The sequence below is a fragment of the Melospiza georgiana genome, chromosome 12 (assembly GCF_028018845.1).
Source record: "Melospiza georgiana isolate bMelGeo1 chromosome 12, bMelGeo1.pri, whole genome shotgun sequence".
In the NCBI taxonomy this organism is placed as follows: Eukaryota; Metazoa; Chordata; class Aves; order Passeriformes; family Passerellidae; genus Melospiza; species Melospiza georgiana.
Window position 1 is genome coordinate 11026354 of NC_080441.1, and position 20507 is coordinate 11046860.

Sequence of the window (20507 nt, forward strand, 5' to 3'; positions counted from 1 at the left end):
GAGGATAACAGAATGTGTTCACTGCTTGTCCAGTAATGTCAGCAGGGAAAAGAGAGAAATTAGGCTAAGGCACAGTACAAAAAAAAAATTAGGGGAAAAATCTAGAAATCTGTTGTCTGGTTTCCTTTTTGTAGAAGTAATATATTCAGACTTCTCCACACCTTTAAACTTTTTATATCCCACCCAAACCCAAGGAAAACTGATGTAATTTGAATTACCTTCATATCAACACAAAGATATACAAAAAAAACCATCATACTTGGGAAGGTGATTTTATATTAGCCAAATTGTCCTTACCTTAGACCACACCTTTGGTTTTGAGAATATGAAGCATGAGAACTATCTTTCCTTTTCCTACTCTATGTCATCATTAGGAATCCACCACAAAACACAAAGCTACACAGATACAGAATTTTGTGTGAAGGAAAGAACAACAGATTATCTTTTCTGCTCCTCAGTAGAACAGAAACAGAAGAAGAGAAGCTTTAAGCCATTTCTTTCACAATAACTTGACAAGTCAAGACTGCAACAAATTTACAAAATGGAATGCAAATACATTTCACTGATCTGAAAAGAAAAAATGCATTACCTTATATCCTATAGTTTTACGGTAATACAGAATTTCTTTTTCCAGAAGTTCAAATAACCGTGGTGGGAAAAACTGAAAATCCTGAATATTTGGTTGTTTTGGAGGTCGTGGAGCCTTCAAAAATACACAGATAAATCAACATTATAGAAGCTTCACATTTCTACAAGTAAACTACCAAAAATCAGCAGCAGTGGCAACCAGGGGTAGAGCCAGGGAAGTAGCATGGGAGAGGAGGAGCAAAAGAACCACATAAAACCCTTCCACACTTGCCACCTCCTTACCTTTGGGACTTTTGGTTCACTGACACGTAGGGCCTCTCTGAAATAAGCATCCACTGCATAATTGGCTTTGCGTTCCCTTTTTGGAGGCTCAATCCATTCCATCATGCTCAGCTACAGAACAGAACAAAAAGCTACTCAAGTAACTGCTTCCCTAAAGTCACAAGAATAATGACTAATATGGCACTACAAACAGGAATGTATTTCTGCACAGCAAATCTAATGATTGTGCTCAGGAATTTGGATACTACAATAGAGCTCAAAAATAAGCTAGAAATTATAACTGATTATAACAAATATTTAAGCACTTAGAAGATAATACACAAGTAAGGCAGTGCAGTGGCAAGAAGAGATTCTTTTACAGTATTCTAAGTATTCCAGACCCTGAGTAGGGTTATGATTCCATCTACCAAAACACAACAGAAGGGCTGAGGACTTGGGCTCTGAATTGTCTAATTTCTTGTGATATGAATGAATTGCTTCTTCTCTAAATATCACAATGAATAACCTCTATAAAGGCTACAACACAGACAAAAAATCCATTAGCAATCAATTAATCTAAAATCCTAATCTTATTTCATACTATGCAGTATTTAACTCACATCTTGTAATGAAATTATCAACACAAAGAATTTTCTGCCTATATCCACACACTGCACTATATTCTCATCAAAAGTTATTTTTCTAAATGTTTTTTTCAAAATCAATAAAAACCTGAGTTAGAAGGGCATTTTGTAGTTAACAAGTAAGATGTCACACATCTGATTGCAGGTTAAGGATATATTCACTATACATCCTGTACAAAACAGAGATGCAAAGGGAACACTGTGGGACTGAGCAATACCTCTTTGTATGGATGATCCTTGTATTATTTGGTAAAATCAGTGTACAAACTAAAACCTTGTTGAGAGCTAGGTTTCTTTTCCATTCCAAGGGAGGCTCGTGCCTTCTTTAGCAGACACTTGTCTTTCAAACTAAGACAAATCTTCACTGCAAAAGCAGACTAAAGTCCAAGATCCACATAAAAAATTATTACCAGGCCTGTTTTTTCACCTTAGTTATGTGACAGCAAAATAATACTGACTGCAGCAGTATAGCAGCATGCAGCTCATTGGTTTTGTTGCAGAAGGGATAACATCTGAGCAATGTTATCGGATTTTGCCATGAAAAAAACAGTGGGGCTCAAAGCAGTTTAACAAAAATTCAGAATATTAATGCTTGGGCAGAGCCAAGTGAATTTTTTAATACTTCCTTACTTCTCTAGAATCTAGAAACCTCCATAGTCATAACATTTATAGTATGGCTTTTATGTTTGCACCTTTAAACTGAAGTCTTAAATGCTACAAAAAATTACCTTCTGTTTTTCTCTGTAATCTTCACCTTCAAAGTTGTATAAGCTCATCTCTGTGTCCATAGTGAAATTTCGTAGGGAGCTCTCTCCCATTTTCTGCAATCGTTCATTCATTTCAGCTGTCTAAAGTGAGAGGTAGACATTTTTAGGCTCACTCAAGCTATTTAATCTTTTCTGAAAAAAAACAGCTTTCATCATTACTACAACATACTCAATATCTTTTTCTGATTTTAACTTTTACTTACGCTTTCTTCTAAAGAGAGATACCATTTGTCCTTTTCAATTTAGAGCAATTTGACTTCAAGACTCTTCATTAAACTAAATTTATTAGGTTGGGATGTAGTCCTACAACTGTAGAATTTAACTTTAAAATTTAAATTAAATTTATGCCCATCTCCTTGGAGCTGAAATGGCAGTTCATTTTTTCATACAGCTATCTATTATCTAATGAAGTTCCATAAAGACTTTGTGTCTGTCAGAATTATTGGCATTAAATTTACATTTTTTTTAAAAGACCACAAAATAGGCAGTGCTTAAGACAGGATGCACACAGCATAAACTTTGAAAATAATTACAATCACTAATTCTACTTCTTCAAAAATTTCATAATATTTAAAATCCACAAATAGTAAAGTAATAATAGATTTATGTCATCAGATCTCATTCCATTTTGTGCATAGGTATTTTGAATTCCATATGAAAAGGTTCTCTAACCTTCTTTTCACCTCTTTCTAAAATGGTGGTTATATCTTCTTCTGTCAGCTCACTGTCTTTGGAAGCAAACACGTGCGTGGCCCCGTGCCGGATCATCTGCAGCATTTCATCTTTTGCCAGTTTGTTGGACTGCTGGTCTATGAGCCTTCCTACAATCACAAGGAATATGCTGGAAGTTAGAATGTGGGAGTTCTAGTAGGACCAGGCAAGCAGTGCATTTTTTTACTTCACTGACAGAACAAGAAAGGAAAAACAGAACAACCATACAGAAAAAATACATTTCGCTCAGGATGAGAATAAACAGAAGTCAGGAACTTTGGGGAAAACAAAAAAAAAAAACAACTTTGACTCAAGCCATAACAAAAAACATTTCACATTCAAATAATCTGAATTTTACACATAAGATCTTATTCTTACAAAGTTATCTGAACTTTTAAGGTCACAATCTTATCTCAAGATGAAAAATTAAGAAGTATTCTATAACCACTAGGAAGTGCTTGACATTTTCAACATTTACATCACTGATTTCAACCCAATTTTCTAATTATTCTTCCCAAAATTTAACTGCTGTCCCAAAATTTCTCTTACGCTATCCATGTCTCTTGTCATGCTATCAAAATTTTGACCATCATCCTTTCACTAGCCCACCCTGTAGTAAATACAAACAAGCCTAAAAACTTAGCTTGAGTACCTTAGTTTTGACAAACTATTCCTCTAAGTGCTTCCAAACAAAAATACACAAAGGTGTTTTATTTTTCAGTTAACTCTTATATGGTAAGAAACATATGTATATCATTATTTCAACTGCCATGGAATATACCTGATTTTCTTTTTTTTTCTTTCTAACATATCCCAAAACTAAATAACATCTACTCAGCTGTAGTTTACTGTCCTCATTTAGACTCTTTGTCTACATTAATCAGGAAAAAAAATTTAAAATAATTCAGCTGAACAAGTGAATACCTCGCACATGAGGATGATTTAGTACACTGCTATTATACACAAGGCCTGCTTTCACTAACACTGTACATTTGTACAGTTATTTAACCATACTTAAAGGGACTGAACAATTCTGTTGCAGACAAACATATATAGCAGTTGATACCTTGTTGTATAACTATAGAGTCCAGTCTCAGTTTTATTTCAGCTCTTTCTACAATCCTCTCTTCAACAGTATTATCAGTGATAAGTCGGAACACCCGTACTGGTTTCTTTTGACCAATACGATGCGCACGGTCCTAACAAACATAAATCAGTGAGTGTTCAGCAACAAGAACTCACAAGCAATAGACAGTTAGCTTGCAGAAACAGCAGCCTCAAACTGGTATTGTACTTCTTGGTCCCCTGCCTATTCAAAAGCACAGATCACTGTAAAACCAGTATTCTAATATTTATTTATACCTGGCTATTACATTTCTGAGTCATTCCACAGTAATAAATGCATCTCCCTCAATGTAAATGAAGATAACTGAATGTCTGTCAGACTGCAGCTGGGAAGTGGACATACAACAGTACACACATGCATACACTTGTACTGCTTTCAAAGGAACTCTCTCACTTGACACAGGTATTGACATTCTGCATCCCTGGCCTGAGCACATTAATTCCATGTGCAGAGTTCCTGCAGCCACAGCTCCAACACTGAGCTTGTAAGCCAAGCAAACAAGGTTTATGACTGACACACTACACTCATTTGTAACAAAGCTTGTGTTTATCCCCTCTGAAAAACATGTCCTTTTAAATTAAAAAAAAAAAAAGTTAAAACAGCTGTCCTTCAAGCTGTGGGTACCACAGGATTTTCTCTTTAAACAGGAGTTGTTAAATCTTTTACTCTCCTGTATAATATTAATTTCTTCCTGAAAACCCCACTAAAGTTCACAAACCACACTTACAGTCTCCAGGAATTTGGTCAACTATTGGCAGTCAACATGCATATCTAAAGCATGAGCTATTGATATTAAATATTTGATGTGTTGACGTGCATTAAAAGAAAATTAAAAATTACAAACCACTGAACAAATACCCACCCTACTACCGTTCAAGAAGGATCACATGAGTTTTATTCCACATGAAACAAACTACAGACTATTTTTTTTACATTCTGTACTGAGAAAGAGAAGATTGGAGTAGGTTTAACCCAAAGGTAACTTCCCCCTCCCAGCATCACCACCGAATGCCTTTAGGCTTATGCAGAAACAAACAGTAAAACCATAAACTTCCAAAATGACAGAAATATAAGACTGCATGCTTTTGGTTATCTTTACAATTTTGAAAACAGTACTCTATTATTCAACTGTTCTCTCCTGAAAAGACAGAATTAAGAATAATGCTATAGTTCTATTAACAATATTGATACAGTATTTTGATAGAAGCAATCTCTCATTATGAAAATAATTAAGACAAATATTTACAGGCAAAAATCTACAATTTCCTCCACAAATTCTGTTCATGCCCTTTTATCCAACTCCTTTGTTTCTTGGTATTGCCTTGCGTAAACAAAAAATAAAGAAAAGTAATAAAAGTGCAAGTTCTGAAAACAGTTATACAAAATAGAATATTGACAATTTAAACAAACAAATGTGTATTAGAGAGTTAACTCACCATGGCTTGCAGATCTACTTGAGGGTTCCAATCTGAATCATAGAGAATAACCACATCAGCAGTTGCCAAATTAATTCCAAGACCTCCAGCTCTGGTACTCAGCATGAAAATGAATTTACTGCTGTTAGGAGCATTAAATGTGTCAATTGCTTCCTGAAAGAAAAAAAAAAAAAGGTGTCACTGAAGTATCAGATCTTTCAAACAAGTTTCCAGTATGTTGGTGGCTTTCCAATTAAATTCCGTCTAAATTTACACCGTTTTCATAGAAAAAAGAATTTTATCAAAGTAAGAAATGTATGTCTGGACAGGTGAGAAAATCTGCACTGACTCCGTAATACACTGTATTTTTCATTTATGGATCAAATGAAACATACTGTTAGTCTAGCAGAAACATTCCCTTAGCAGCCTTTTAAAAACTGTACCATTTCTGCTTTACTTTGAACAATGATGTGGCTACATACATGTATGTAAATAGTAACTTATTAACTTAACCAAAGGCTTTTCTTGTTTGCATACAACTTTCCCACCTCTCTCTCCTCATGTGGTGTCTGCCCATCAAGCCTGCAGTACTCATAACCACGCCACATGCAATAGTCTTCCAAAATATCCAGCAAACGAGTCATCTGACTGAACAGCAGAACTCTGGAACCTGACAGAACACAGAAGGTTTTGATATTCATTTTATGTTTTCACATTGATCTGATCACAGAGCTACTCCAGAGCATGACTGAGAATTTATGTGACATATTCTGTACTATGCCTAAATTAAATAAGTCTTTCTTCTCAAGTTATTTTTCTGGTAGTGATTAAACCACTCAAGAATATTACTTGATAAATTATAGAGCAGAAATGCACAACCAAAAAAGCAGAACACTTAAATCCATTGTAAGGGAATCTGGTGCTGGCTGATGCACATAGATGAAATAATCCTATCATTGGAAATTTTCTTAGAGAAAGGAGAAGGGAGGCTCTACTTTTCCTTTCCTTCTGCTTCTCCATATTTTTAGTCTTATTTATCATTCCAGTAAGATTTCTTTCCCTTCATGTCTTACGATCTACAGAAAATTAATTTTCAACAAAAACCTCAGAGAAAGTGATGAATACATTCACTGCAGGAGAGGCTAAACCTGTGCTGTTTTGAAAGATACTTTAACTGAGAAGGAGAATTCAGATCACTGCTGTCCACAAACAGTACTCACCCTGCTCTCTGAGTTTTGCCAGCAGCTTATCCAGAACTAACATTTTGCCACTGTTGGTGATGAGATGAGTGTCAGTGGTGTAAGGAGGGCCAGGCTCAGCACCATCAAACAGGTAAGGGTGGTTACAGCACTTCCGCAGCTGCATCAGAATGTTCAGCAGGCGCATCTTATCCATCTTGCCAGCTGAGTTCAGGATATCAATGTCTTTCATGAGGATCCTGGTGTACCTGAGGTTTTAAGGGCAGTTTTGAACAATTTTCTGGTTTTTAATTCAATTAATGAATGAAACCCTCCAATTATGACCATTCTTATTTATGTGGGAGTTGGCTTTGTTTCTATAACAATGAGCTATATTACTATGAAACATCTCACTGATAATACATATTTCCAAATTCATAGCTAAATACAAAAGGGAATCTCTCTGTGAGTGACAATGATCTGCCCTGGATTATTTTACACTTCCATTTTAGTAGTATAAAGTGGATTAAAACTATTACTTATTTGACAGAAACTGCTACACTGACCTGGCGTCTCATGTCTCTTCTGGGTAGTTCCTCAGGGTTCTCTTCTAATTTCAGGTTAAGACTTTTTGGTGCATACATACTTGGATCAAAGGAGGAAGCTCAGGAGGCATTTGTTCTTTCACATAAACTTAAGGAAGGAAAAATTTTTTCTCCTTTCTTCCTCCCAGCTCTTTTCATTACCCTTCCTGAGCTCTCTGAAACTTGTGCATTTTTTACAAAAGCCCTAAGACAGCTATAAATAAGTTTCTCTGACTGTCTCAACATGCAAATGTAAGGAAAAAAGTATCAGTGTGAAGAGCTATAGTGTTTATCAGAAAAGAAGCTTACTTTGATGTAAATCACTCACCATTCTCTCTGCATTTTGCTGAGCCCAAGATAAATTTTTACTTCCTTCTTTGGAGGCAAACTCTTTTCTACTTCACCTTTTATACGACGTAAGAGAAATGGCTTCAAAACCTACACAAATTAAAATGCTTTACATAGATAAATGTGTAAAATTGACTGTCACAAATACAAAACTAACAGATTCAATTATCTGATATTTATCCAGAACTAACCAGTATCTGTTGCTGTCATGGTGACTCTATGAGAAAAATTCTGCAAAACAAAGTTGTCCAGCAATGACTAAACTCACACATGTGTATCCCTATATAAGGATTGCCAGAATCATCCCAGTTGTTATCTTAAGAAGGGGCAAAACTCTTTAAGTTTATAAAATATAATCCTTTTTAACATAAGCTCTGTTTCATTTCCACTAGCAGGGACAAAACACACCAATATTTCAAGTATAAGCAATGCATGTTGTAGGCTCTCTGACCTCTTCTGCCACTGCAAAAAATGTCTTATCTCATGCACAGTAAAACAAAGGTAAAGGCATTACTCAGATTGGCATGACATGTACCAGTGTACTATTCACAATAATAAATGGTTTAAAAATATCTCAAAATTCTTCATTTTATGTTCAGATTTTGTCTGCTTCAAACAGTAACACACAAAAAGTACTACCTATGACAGGAAGTTTAATTAATGAAAATTCTGATAGGCATTCCTGTAACTAAAGACCTTCATGTTCATTTTTTTCAACTTTGAGATGAAGGGGAAACTAATCTGGTTTTCTTCTTTACCGTGTGCATGCTAATGATGACATGTGATTACAGCTTTAATTACTTACAGCATGAAGTCTTTCTACAAGTTTCTGATCACCGAGACAATTTTTAGTGTCAAACCACGAGTCAAAATCCTGTGATGAGAAACAGCACAATTGGTAAGAACAGTTTATCATCTGCACTTTTAACAGACACCTATTGACTCTCTTTCATTCCAGATGAGAGTGGCATAAATCTGGAGACAGATTACTTCTGTGAAAGAAAAAACAGTCTGCAATTCTGTGCCATCTCCCTGGTACATTGTAACATTTGAGTCAAGTGCATCACTCTGCAGACAAAATACCACTACACTCTGCTTAATATACAACAACTTGCCATGCTCATCACTGCAGTGCCCAAGGGCTTCCCTTTAGTGCTTATGTGATGATGGGGCAAAAAGTTTAAAAATCCCAACTTAAATCCTTAAGAAAATTAGATGGACAGCAGAGCAAAAATAACATAAGTAAGTAATACAAGCACAAAGAAACATTAACAGTAAAAGAGAAGAAAGATTACTCAAGTTCTAAATTTAAAAAAAAAAGGATTATGTCTATTTGGATGCTTGATATTCTTGCTACCTCATTGCTTTCTCAAATTCTGCATAATTCTTGATCTATTTAAGATATTGCATTTGCTGTTAATGGTCTGAGGCCTCACCACACCAGCAGAATGCACTGTTTTAACTAGGCAGAGTAAGAAAAGCAGTCTACAGTAAGCCACAGAGCTTTCCCTGAACCTGGGTCATGCACAATGTCCATCTCCTCCCTAGGCTGGTCATTCTTCTCTTCTACTGACAGCAGCCTGGGAATCAAAATAACAACACTGTACCTCCAAACATCAACTTACATCTGCAGAATTGAAGACATCAGGTAAAAGGAAATTGAGTAATGCCCACAGCTCGTGGAGGTTATTCTGTAAAGGAGTTCCTGTAAGCAGCAATCGATTTGTTGTCTTGAACTCACGCACAATCTCTGACAGCTGGAAACACAACATAGTTATCAACATCATCTACACTAAAACACAGTCAATCAGTTTTTGAAACCTAAAACAATGTCAATTAAACTTAGAGACAGTGAGCTACCTATGAAATTCACATTTACCACCCAATAGCTCATTGTTTCTATTTTAAAAAAACACCACAGCTAACACTTGAAATCTGCTCAAATCAGATGCATCTTTTTGTATTGAACTAACTTCCAAGTATCAAACAATTTCAAATTTACCTTAGACTTCTCATTCTTTATTCTGTGGGCTTCATCGATTACCAGGTACCTCCAGTTAAATTTCTTGAAGACTGATTTCTCTTTAATTACCATTTCATATGATGTAACACAAACATCCCATTCACCAGGCATCATAACATCACGGATAAATGCAGCCTGGAGCAGAAGAACTGGATTAGTAAGCATTGATAACTATGAACAATTTTTATGGCATTCAGGGAATGTTGTCTCCACCACCATCACTGATGCACTAAACTAGCACACAAAGTTCATCTGAAACATCTTCTCAGTAACTGAAAGTTACTGTAACAAAAGCCTTCAATCCTTTGTACTTCAAGCACAGAGAAAGCTGGAGTTAAGTAAAACACAAATTAGTTTCTACTCAAAATTAGCTACTTGCTCTTCAGCATCATTTTTCTGTAATTCAAATAGAGTACATACAACCGAAAGGGGGAAAAACCATCTGAATTAATTTGTCCAAAGACACAATCCACAGAAGTGTATCAAACCAACTTACATAGTCCACTCCCAACTATCTTCTCTCTTTCCCAGATAGCTCCCTCCTCTGTCCCATCTCTGTTTTCCAAGGCCCATATCAAAGCACATAAATCATTTCACATGAAAGAAAATCATCCCATAGGAAAACCATGCAGACAGGTCTCCCCCAGTACACCTGAAGCCATTTCCTCTTGTCCTATCACCTACAAAAACAATTTCCCTCAGCTGCTCCTCCTAATATCTGTTCCCTCTTCTGAACACACTCCAGCACCTCAATGTCACAGCATCCAGTACAGGGGACAGTCACTGCCCTGGTCCTGCTGGCCACACCAGGGCTGGTACACACCAGGATGCCACTTGCCTTCCTGGCCCCACTGCCAGCTCCTATTCCCTTCCTAGAACCTTTCTACCCTCAAGCAGTAACAGGCAGCCATGCAACCCAAATGAGCAGCTACAGAATTCAGAGAAACATCCAGCTCATTCATCCCCTTCAGTTAGAAAAACATTCCATATCTATTTTAAGGCCTTCACAATGAAAGATGAAAAGCTCTACAGCAGAATCCTAGTTACAAGGCCAGGCAGGCTTATAAAATACAAGAGTGGGAAAAGTCACCTGAAAAAAAGTGAAGGGAGAAGTAACAAAGTGAGTGCAATAAAGAAAAATGAGTACACACTGTCACATTACAAATATGGAAGAGAGATAAAAAATAGGTGCAAAAGTCAAAGAGAAAGACAACAGAAAACCAGACAACTCAAAGGGCTGTACCCAGATCCCAGTCTATTATTTCATCTACTGATTTTCAGTTTTTCCTCCTAGTCACAAGCATAACATTTTGTACTTTCAACATTAATGCAGTAAAGATTACTAAAATATACTGTAATTAAGGAAATAGCTTAGGGAGAATTCCACATACCCAACTGATATTTTTTGCTAAATAATGCATAAATTTCTGAGATGTGAAGCACTTACTCTGGCATCTTTATCTCCAATAAGGCAAACAGCACGTAAGGATGGAACCCAGCGCTTGAATTCATTCATCCAGTTATGCAAAGTTGATTTTGGAACCAGGACCATGTGTGGCCCAGGAATGTTCCTGTAATGCTTCAGATAGCCCAATAAAGCTATTGTCTGAAGAGTCTTACCAAGCCCCTGCATTGACAAAGAGGGAGGAAAGAAACTTGCTGAAGTGAAATAACATAGAGAAATACTTTCAAACCATTTTCTTACTATATAATTCTGCCATTTGTTTAAAGCAAACTATACAAAAAATGCTGCAGTAGAATTTCTTACATTACAATTTCAGATTTGAAAAACCAGACTGCTGTAGAATGAAGCATACTACTGCATGTACACAAAATACTATAAGCACTTCAATGTTGTATTTTGTTCAATAATTACTACAAAAAAATCCAAAAGATTACTGCTTACCATTTCATCTGCCAGAATGCCATTAACTCCATTTTCATACAATGAGATCATCCAGTTCAAACCTCTAACCTGATAATCTCTCAGTGTTCCTCCTTTCACATCTGTAAATATAAGATTCCTCTAAGTAGAAAAATACTAATTCGAAGTGGAAAATTCCAATTGCAATCTGCTCAGATTTTCATTACATGAACTCAATCAGAGAACTGAGCTGTTATCACCATGCTTACATGAAGGGGACTCCTCAAACCGAATGCACACGTTGGAGCTTTTCCGGCTCTCGGACAAGAGCTCCTCATCCTCCTCCTGCTCCGTGCGCCTGTGGCGGTACCTGAGGAAAGAGCCCAACACTGATGTGTGAACAAACCACTTCAAAACACTGCTACAAACTCCAAATCACAACAGAACCTCACACTGACACACAGTGTGAACGTTCTGGCATCCTGACCCAACTCTCATCCTGTTAGAATGTAATTCCTCAGGAGTCATTCCAGCTTGAATTAGAACTGCTGATATGAATCCCTCTCTTTCAGAGCCACGGCTATAATCTGACAATATCATGAGTTCTCTGAGGCACTTTTTAATGAGCAACACAGATATACAAGACACATCAGTGGTGGCCTTAGACTCAATTACTTGTTATTTACAAAGTTCAGAAAAATCACATATTCGCATTTTTAAATAATTAAAATTTCTAAAATAGAATGTAATTTTGCAAGCATTACAAAAAAACAGTTGTTTGTTATTTAAGACCTCTCAGAGGCACTACAGGCAGGCTCTGCTGCAATACCAACACAGACAGACCAGTGGGGAGAGCCAGTTGGTGCTGAGGATCCAACATCCCCACTACATGGGTACTGCCTTGTCACAACCTGGTCTAGCCCCACCCTGGTCCCACTGACTGGTGCACGACCAGCTGGGTCACATTAGGTGGATTTCTGATGCCCCTTCTGCATCATGCAAAAGAAATTCAATTTGTGTGCTCCAAACTCACCCCACAATACAGACCAAAGCATTTTACATGGCAAGAATCAGGCAACTCGCTTTAAAAGTGCATTTCTGATCCAAGGTCACACTTATGTTAATGGAGCTGATGCTTTCAAACCAATCAGCATTTAAAGAAATTGATACCCCACTAACAGGAAATGTCTGCATTTACTGAAAGTACAATTTCTATGTACAATCTCTAAACAAATTATGTTAAAAGTCAAAGTTGTTTGAACATGTAAGAAGTCTGAAATAAAAATAAAACATACTCCCCAGCTGAAATCAAACTCTGTTTTTCATCTTTCTTCAACCGTGGCCGTCCCAGCTTGACTTTCAGTGGAGATGTTGGTGATTTTTGTGCTGCAGGTTGAATAAAATGTGCAAAAAGTTCTGTCTGCTTTAGGAGGAACTCAAACCTCTTCGCTCGATCTGCTTTCTATTTTCCAAAGTGGAGAAGAGAACAAAAAAAGAAGTAAAAATAACTTTTCTTTACAAAAACGTATTTTTGTTAAGAAACAGAATTCAGACACTCATGAGAACAACTTATATGAGAAAAGACTGATCTGTTAGACGACTCAGAGGGCTACAAGCATTGTGAAACAGAGCTGGAGCTGCTTCATGGCACACCAGCAGTGGTGAAGGGATGCTTTAATCTTTGTCTACAAAAGACAAAAACAAAACTAAAGTTATGACTTGCAGGAAGGGATGAAATCCTAACCTTGCTCATCAGGGGCAGAACTTTCATCAGGATTTGATCAAAGACAACAATGTAGTAGCTCTGCTTTTAGAATTATTCCTGAAGTAATGGTTGAACTGCTTTCACTTAGGATTGTGAATTTTGCTGTCAGATTTCAAATTTTGAACATTTCAGTTTTGCCATCTCAATGGGGCACACACACATCACTATGTCACACAGCAAAACAGGGCCTTCCTTCCTTATACTTAGAAGATAAGATGTTACATCATTTTAAATAAAAATATGAAAAAAAATGCAAATTCTATCTGAGAGAATGCAACTGTTATCAGCTTCTCTATGAGAAATCTAAGCACCATGTAACACTGTACCATGTAAGGCAATGTCCATGTGACCTCATTCACATATCATGATATCAAGGATAGAAGTGAATCCGTAGTTCGGTATCGTTTCCAAGGAACACCCGGCCCCAGAACGCCTTTCTGCAGGTCCCTTACAACAACAAAGTCTCCCCCAAGAGCAGGATCGGCACCCAAAGGGCAGCAGAGCGCTCCTGGCGTGCAATGCACGATGGCGCCACACGAGGGCACCGCGTTCCTTTAACAGCTTCACCGAGATCTCCTTGGAAAAAATTACTGCTTTCCCCTTGCATTATTATCGGACCGTTTCTGCAAATAACTTGACAACCGAATACAATGTAAATAAAAAGTAAAGCCTTTATGAAAAAGAAATTATAGAAGGGGGAAGTAGCGGCATTGATGTTTATGATCATCGGAATAAAAACAAATCCATGCAGAGGATTCACAGTTTACAAATAAAGCATGATCGTTTTGGCAAAATGATCGCTGTTGGTAACGACCTATATTGAATAAACAATATCATTTCCTGCCTGCAATATCATAGGCTTAGCATAAACAGTATGTCCTGATAAAACAGTAAACGTCTAGCTCACAACTGCACAATTGATAAAAGGTAGATTTTTTGGTATCTAATCCCCTTTGCCTCTTAGGACAACTGAACTAACACTGTAACTTAGAGAAGTTGTAAAGTCAAGTATTATTGTGAAACAAGTTTAGCTGTTTACTCAATTCATTCTCAAAGAACAGATTCACTGTGGCTCTTCAGCTATAAATTAGGTGTTCATACATGTAGGCATCAATTCTTCTATGTCTAACAGTTACATTCTTCCCTGACTTCTGTGATATTGAGTCCTTTCAGATTCTACTGTAATTACTTTGCATCCATTTAACATTAAAGCCTTTAAAAACAATGCAAGACAAAGGTACCAGCTTAAACCAAGAAGTTACTACAAATGTCATCCAAGGAGTGATTATAATGTCCTGCAGGTTTTTGCCTCTTTGTACCACAGAAGTTACCCTGTTACATCTCCTCTCCAGCATTACAAGTTCCCAGCACTGGTGTCATGGACAAATCCTCTTTTGCATTGTTATGGCACACATATTATGGGACATTTAAGTGGCAGCTTCAATTATTTCAATTAAGTAAGAAGTAGCTTAAGGATGCCTCTGACATGACCCAAGGAGTCACCAAATAAAACTGACACAGACAATTCAAAACAAAATGGGGAGAGCTGTAAATATAAAATGTCATTGAACAGTAACTCCTTACCACAGATGGGTGTGGATAACTAAAAAAGAAACCACAAAACCAAAAATCCACTGACAACTATGAGTATAAAAACCACAGGGTACAACTCCAAAAACCATGGAGACAAAAATACTTGGAAGAATGGGACAGCATTTAACAGAACCACCACTGCCTGACCTGTCAGTCACTGTGAGAGACACAACATGGACACGTAAATTAATCTTGATTTGGGTTTTTTTCTGACACATCCAGGCTGCAGCAACTCCTTGTAACTGTACTGATCCTGCTCCAACAACCAAGTGCCATAAAAAGCTGCAGTACATTTTCTCATGAAAGCACTTACCATCTTCTCTTCATATTCTGGGTCAACTTCTTTTTCAGGTCTCGCTGCCTTTGGAGGAAGTTTGAGTTGGAATGGGGGATCATTTTTCTGGAATTCAGAAGTTAGACATTTAATAAATACCGTTTATTTACTTTTTTAGCAAAATGCATCAAACTGAACAAACCTAAATCTGTAAGACAAGCATGCTACTTTTTCAAAATAATTATTTCAAAATTAAATGAGTGCATTAATCATATCACTTCACCTAAAGCAAAACTTCATGTCCACAATGAAACTGAAGAACCTCATATTCATCTCTACACACGGGATCCAAATTGAAAGAAATTACTGAAAGAACATTAATCCTTCACAGAGATTTCACTGCAAATGCATAATTAAGTTTAATACCTTGAAAAGATATTTTTAAAAAAATAACAGTTTTGATTTCTAAATGCCAGATTCCTAATTCTAAGTTGCTGACACTTGCATTTTGGTTGGGTTTTGTTTGTTTCCACTTCTATTGCAAAGTTCAATTGGAAACAGCTTAACTACAAACCTAGGAAGATACACAGCCAACCAATTCAATCCATGCAGCAACAATCCCCTGGTACACTCTCAGACAGCAGAACCACCTTATTTACTATATATGAAAGAAATCTAAGGAATTGTAACTAATTGTAACTTTTGTAGTTTATGAGATTCATACCTGTCCTCAATTGAGAAGCTCAAAGCAGGTTTTCCACAACTATATTGATAAAATGATGAAGTGGTAGATTTTTTCCCCCCTAACTAAGGAAAACTTTCCTAATTGGTCTTTGAAATATGCCAATAAAAGTAAACCTATTTTGAGATGCTTTAAATTCTAAAAATGTTTTTGAAAAGCTCTGAGTAAACTGGAAGGAGCTACAAGAGTGCATGTCTGCATAAAACATAACAGTGCAGAGCATAAATCTGCTTTAAGTATCAGACTACTATTAAATACATTAAAATAATAATTACTCTAAACTATTCAGGGTCCAATAGCAAAACCAGGCCAAAATGGTACTAAACATTTGAAAATCTGTCAAGCAACATTGCATTTAAATTTCAGAACTTTCACTGATAAATACACATGCAAATGGGAGGAATATTTTCTGAAGTCACAGATTTCTGTTTCAGGTTTGGCCCAAAGCCATAATTCTCTGCAAAGGTGAACAGTACTTAGTGTATAATGAAGCTGCTTGAGAACTTAATGATTTTATGAATGCTTCAGCTCACCTGTGCAAGGCCAAATGTTGCCAATAGGTAATTTAGAAATATTAGAAATATTCTATTCACTTAAATGTTCTTCAGTCACACAGATAATCAGCTCATCTCAGAAAGCAAAGTTACTCCAACATGCCACAGAGAGGTGATGCAGATGTGGATATTCACACCTCCACTGCATTACTAAACAACACACACTCCAAAAAGAGAGGCTGACACTGCTAATATCAGGTCCAGTCCTCCAACTGAAGTGTCAAATTATTCCTGAAATGAAAACAAATTGACAGTAGGCCATTTCAGGCATCTCCCTCACCTGCCCTAGAAATAAATTAGATAGATGTGTCACTGGAAAAAAGCTGTCTGTCTGTCTACCTCATGTAAGTATTAAGTTTATTCAAGCAGAACAACTCAATATTATGAGAATCCCTAAAAGCTGAAAGTTTCCCAAGTAAATTGCAGTGCAATATTACCTTTCTAAGCCCCAAGGCAGACAGCTGCAATGCCAGTTCTGTTCTTACTCAGATTATCCCGAGGAATAAAACTTATGGTGGCATACAAACCAAATTTATTCCAAAATAAGTATTTCTGAATAACACACTGAGTTAAAACAGTAAATGAGCTGCCCTATTACTGCAGCCACAGCACAATAAAACCACAGTGTACACCTTACCCTCACAGAGAAAACACTGTCCCTACCCCCCAAGTTCTTATTGCAGTGTTTCTGTTGAATATTGATGGACAGGCATCACACCCAGGCTTGCTTCTGCATAAGGCTCTGAACTGCAAAAACTCTACACCTTGACAATTACTAGATTTTGGTATGAGTAAGAATACTTCCCCCTAACAACTGGCCCATGTAGCTTTATACAACACAGAAACATAAAATATTCCACAAAGTCTGAGAGTTTTTCCCTAGAAACTTTACACAACAGATCTTCATCAGGTAGAGGGCTGGCTTGTCAGGAACCAGGACAGCAGAAGCCTCAGTGCAATTCACCACCACAAAAGTAGTTTCATTTTTAGCTCAGGAAACTCACCAGTAACAATGTGTCTCTACTCTAGAACCTATTTGCATTATAAACAGTCCCCTGAACACTGCTGTCATTTAAACACCTTACAACATCCATACAGCACTTTCAAAAAATCCTGAGTATTCCAAAGATACAAAACACTCCCCTTAAAATCTCTAATACTAAGCTACCCTAAACAGAGTTCCTAAATTCAGGCTGAGAGATTTCTATGCAGAAAGTTTAACAGTCCCAACATGAGGAGGCCCCAGGAGCACCTAAATAAACAACTGGGAACAAGAACTGCTGCTGCTTTAGCTGACTTTACCCCTGCAATTTGTGCTACTGAAAACTCTGAGCAGATGCACTGCGAATAATTAGGATTCCTTCTGTGTTCAACTCACATACACAAGGTGGAAATACATTTCCAAACAGCCAATAAGGCAGTTTTGGTAGTACAACAAAGACTATTTATGAAGTAAAACAGTTGACAGGGGAGCAGAGCACAACAGGTTGCAGGCCTGCCATTGTTATGCAGAAGCTGTGACTGTACAGTTGACATGCATAAAATTTTGAAGAGTAAGTTGGATACAATAGAAAAATAGCCCTTAAACATTTTCTCTCGAGTAACCAAAGTGTCCCATAACTGTTTGTATACATAATAAAATAAAGCTTCAAACATTCCTTACAGCAAAATGGACTGTCAGTAACTGGGATAAAACACCTGAATGTACTCTTATCAGTAGTTCCACCATTTTCTCCAGTATCATAAACACATGATGTACGGTCCTCATTCCACTAAGTTTTTCCTAAGATTCATTCTTCGGGTTAAACCTTGCTCTGTTTCCAAGGATACCTGAATACGTCACTTTCTACAAGCCTTGTGTCTTTCTTCCAAAAACCTAAGGAGGGGCGGCCGGCAGCCATACGCGCTGTCTCGGGGGGTGCATTCTGCACCAGGGCACCATTCCAGCGGGGCAGGGGCAGCCGGGGGCCCTGACCCCTCGGGCTGCCCTCCCGCCACTCCCTCCCCGGGCCCTCGGAGCTCCGGGACAGCTCTCCCCGGGGGCGGGACCGGCAACAACAGGGCGGGGGGCTCCGGCAGCCGGACCCCGCAGGCCGCGGGGCTGCAGGGGCTCCGCACGGGCTGCAGAGGCGGGCCGGGGGCACGGCAGGGCGGCGGGAACGGCCGGGGCGATGCCGCAGGGCGGGCTCGGGGCCGGGGGTGTGCCCGGCACGCAGGGCGCCCGCGGGCCGCGGCGGAGGGGCCCGGGCGGCATCAGGGCCGGGGCGGCGCGGGCCGAGCAGGGGCTGCAGGAGGGGGCGAGCGGGGCAGGCTGCACCACCCGCAGGGCCCCCCGGGGCGGAGCGGTACCTCCTCGGGGCCGGGCTCCGGCGCGGCGGCCGTGGCGGAGGACGTGGAGGCGCGGGGCTCCTCGCCCGGGCCCGGCTCCATGTTGAGCTCGGCGGGCGCCGGGGGGCGGGGGCGGCCCCACCGCCCCTCGCGCCGCGCGGCCCCGCCCCTCCGGCCGGCCCGCGCCGCGCCGCTCTCGCGATAACTGCGCGGGGCCGGTGCTGCTGGGCCGGCCCGGCCGAGGGACAGCGCGGGTCCCTCAGGGCTGACGGCGCCTCAGCCCGCACTGGGGCCCGATGGACCTTAACGATCCACTTGTTCCACCCACCGGCCATGCACAGGGACACTGCACTGTCCCAGAGTGCTCCAAGCTCCATCCAGCCTGGCCTTGGACACTTCCCGGTGTGAAAAACTCCAGTCACTTGTTTTTAAAATTTTAAAAGTTTAATAGTAATAAAATGGTTATAAAAATAGTAATACAATTAGAGTAATAATAATTTGGACAAATTGAATTAGAACAATATGAGACAATAAATACAAAGAGTTACTGACAGTCTGAGTACCTTTTTCTGAGCAGCACGAACCCGAAAAAGGACACCCGTTAACGAAGGATTAACCCTTAAAAGCAATAGCCTGTTGCATATTCATACACCTCGTACATGATGCATAAATTCCATTCAAATACAGGATTCTGTCTGGTCATCGTCAACTTCTTCCTCTGAATCCTAACAGCGGCTTCGAGGAGGGAAGAAGTTCCTTTCTTCTGATAAGAGGGCAATAAATTCTTTTTCTCTGAAAGATTTAGGTGTCCTGTGGCTGCTATCTCGCTGCAAGTCCTTTCTTCTAAAAAAGTATTCTACATAGCATAGTTTCTATTTTAATATTTTTTTATAACCTAAAACTATATTTAACACACTACTTAAGAGAATTAATACAGCATTACTTTCTTACACAACACGTATAATATTCATTTTAATATTTGCGAAAAGCCAATCATAAAATACATGCATTTTTCACACAGGGATCCAGGGGCAGCCAGAGCTTCTCTGGGAAACCTGTGCCAGTGCCTCATCACCCTCACATTGAAGAATTTCTTACTAATAATTAATCCAAATCTTTTCTTGTAGTTTAAAACAGTTCCTCTTTGTCCTATCTGCCCATGTAAAAGTTGCTCTCCCCACGTTATGAGCCCCCTGCAGAACTGGAAGTCTTCAGTGAGATGTCCCCAGAGCCTCCCATTTCAGGAGCAGCGCCATCCCAGTCTGTCCCCACAGCGAGCAGACGTGCTCCAGCCTCCTGCCCTTCTCCGATGGAATCGTTCCCATATGTCCCATGTCCCTCTGGGGACCCCAGAGCTGGGTGGGGATGTCACCAGAGCCGGGATCCCGTCCCTCTCCCTGCTGCCCTCGGTGCTTTGGGTTCATCCCAGCAGCTCCAAACCCTGCTGCAAATGGCAAGTGTGCCTTCCTAAACCGCCCCAGAGAGAAAATCATCTGTTCAGGTCTGCAGGTCTAAGAGGTACCAGTGGAGCTCACAAAGCAAAAATAGCTTACAGGAATTTTTTTTCCTGAGCAATTTCAAATTTAGCAGTGTTTGTGTATTTCTTTTGAAAATTGCAATAATGAAGTCACTCAATGCACATATTGCACTGTCCAGGCAAGACATTCAGATTTTCAGCCACTAGGCTTTAATTCTGCTCATACTGCTAAAGAATCCCAAAACAGTCCTTGAGCTGGTAGACT

The 20507-nt window shown here is 39.0% G+C and overlaps 1 protein-coding gene across 1 annotated transcript in view; it reads right to left on the reverse strand.

The window, feature by feature from the left end:
* SMARCA1 (SWI/SNF related, matrix associated, actin dependent regulator of chromatin, subfamily a, member 1) overlaps positions 1 to 18892 on the reverse strand; it is a 33215-nt gene extending 14323 nt beyond the window's left edge. The window contains exons 1-18 of the mRNA XM_058032379.1: positions 18787 to 18892; positions 15181 to 15267; positions 12805 to 12971; positions 11779 to 11879; positions 11552 to 11652; positions 11093 to 11272; positions 9625 to 9780; positions 9248 to 9379; positions 8428 to 8496; positions 7603 to 7712; positions 6733 to 6959; positions 6061 to 6182; positions 5534 to 5686; positions 4038 to 4170; positions 2933 to 3081; positions 2222 to 2341; positions 871 to 981; positions 590 to 703 (exon numbers count right to left, since the gene is read on the reverse strand). Coding sequence (XP_057888362.1) covers positions 590 to 703; positions 871 to 981; positions 2222 to 2341; positions 2933 to 3081; positions 4038 to 4170; positions 5534 to 5686; positions 6061 to 6182; positions 6733 to 6959; positions 7603 to 7712; positions 8428 to 8496; positions 9248 to 9379; positions 9625 to 9780; positions 11093 to 11272; positions 11552 to 11652; positions 11779 to 11879; positions 12805 to 12971; positions 15181 to 15267; positions 18787 to 18867 — 2313 coding nt within the window. The 5' untranslated portion in view covers positions 18868 to 18892. The remainder of the gene's footprint in view (positions 1 to 589; positions 704 to 870; positions 982 to 2221; positions 2342 to 2932; positions 3082 to 4037; positions 4171 to 5533; positions 5687 to 6060; positions 6183 to 6732; positions 6960 to 7602; positions 7713 to 8427; positions 8497 to 9247; positions 9380 to 9624; positions 9781 to 11092; positions 11273 to 11551; positions 11653 to 11778; positions 11880 to 12804; positions 12972 to 15180; positions 15268 to 18786) is intronic.
* Positions 18893 to 20507: the final 1615 nt, after the last annotated feature.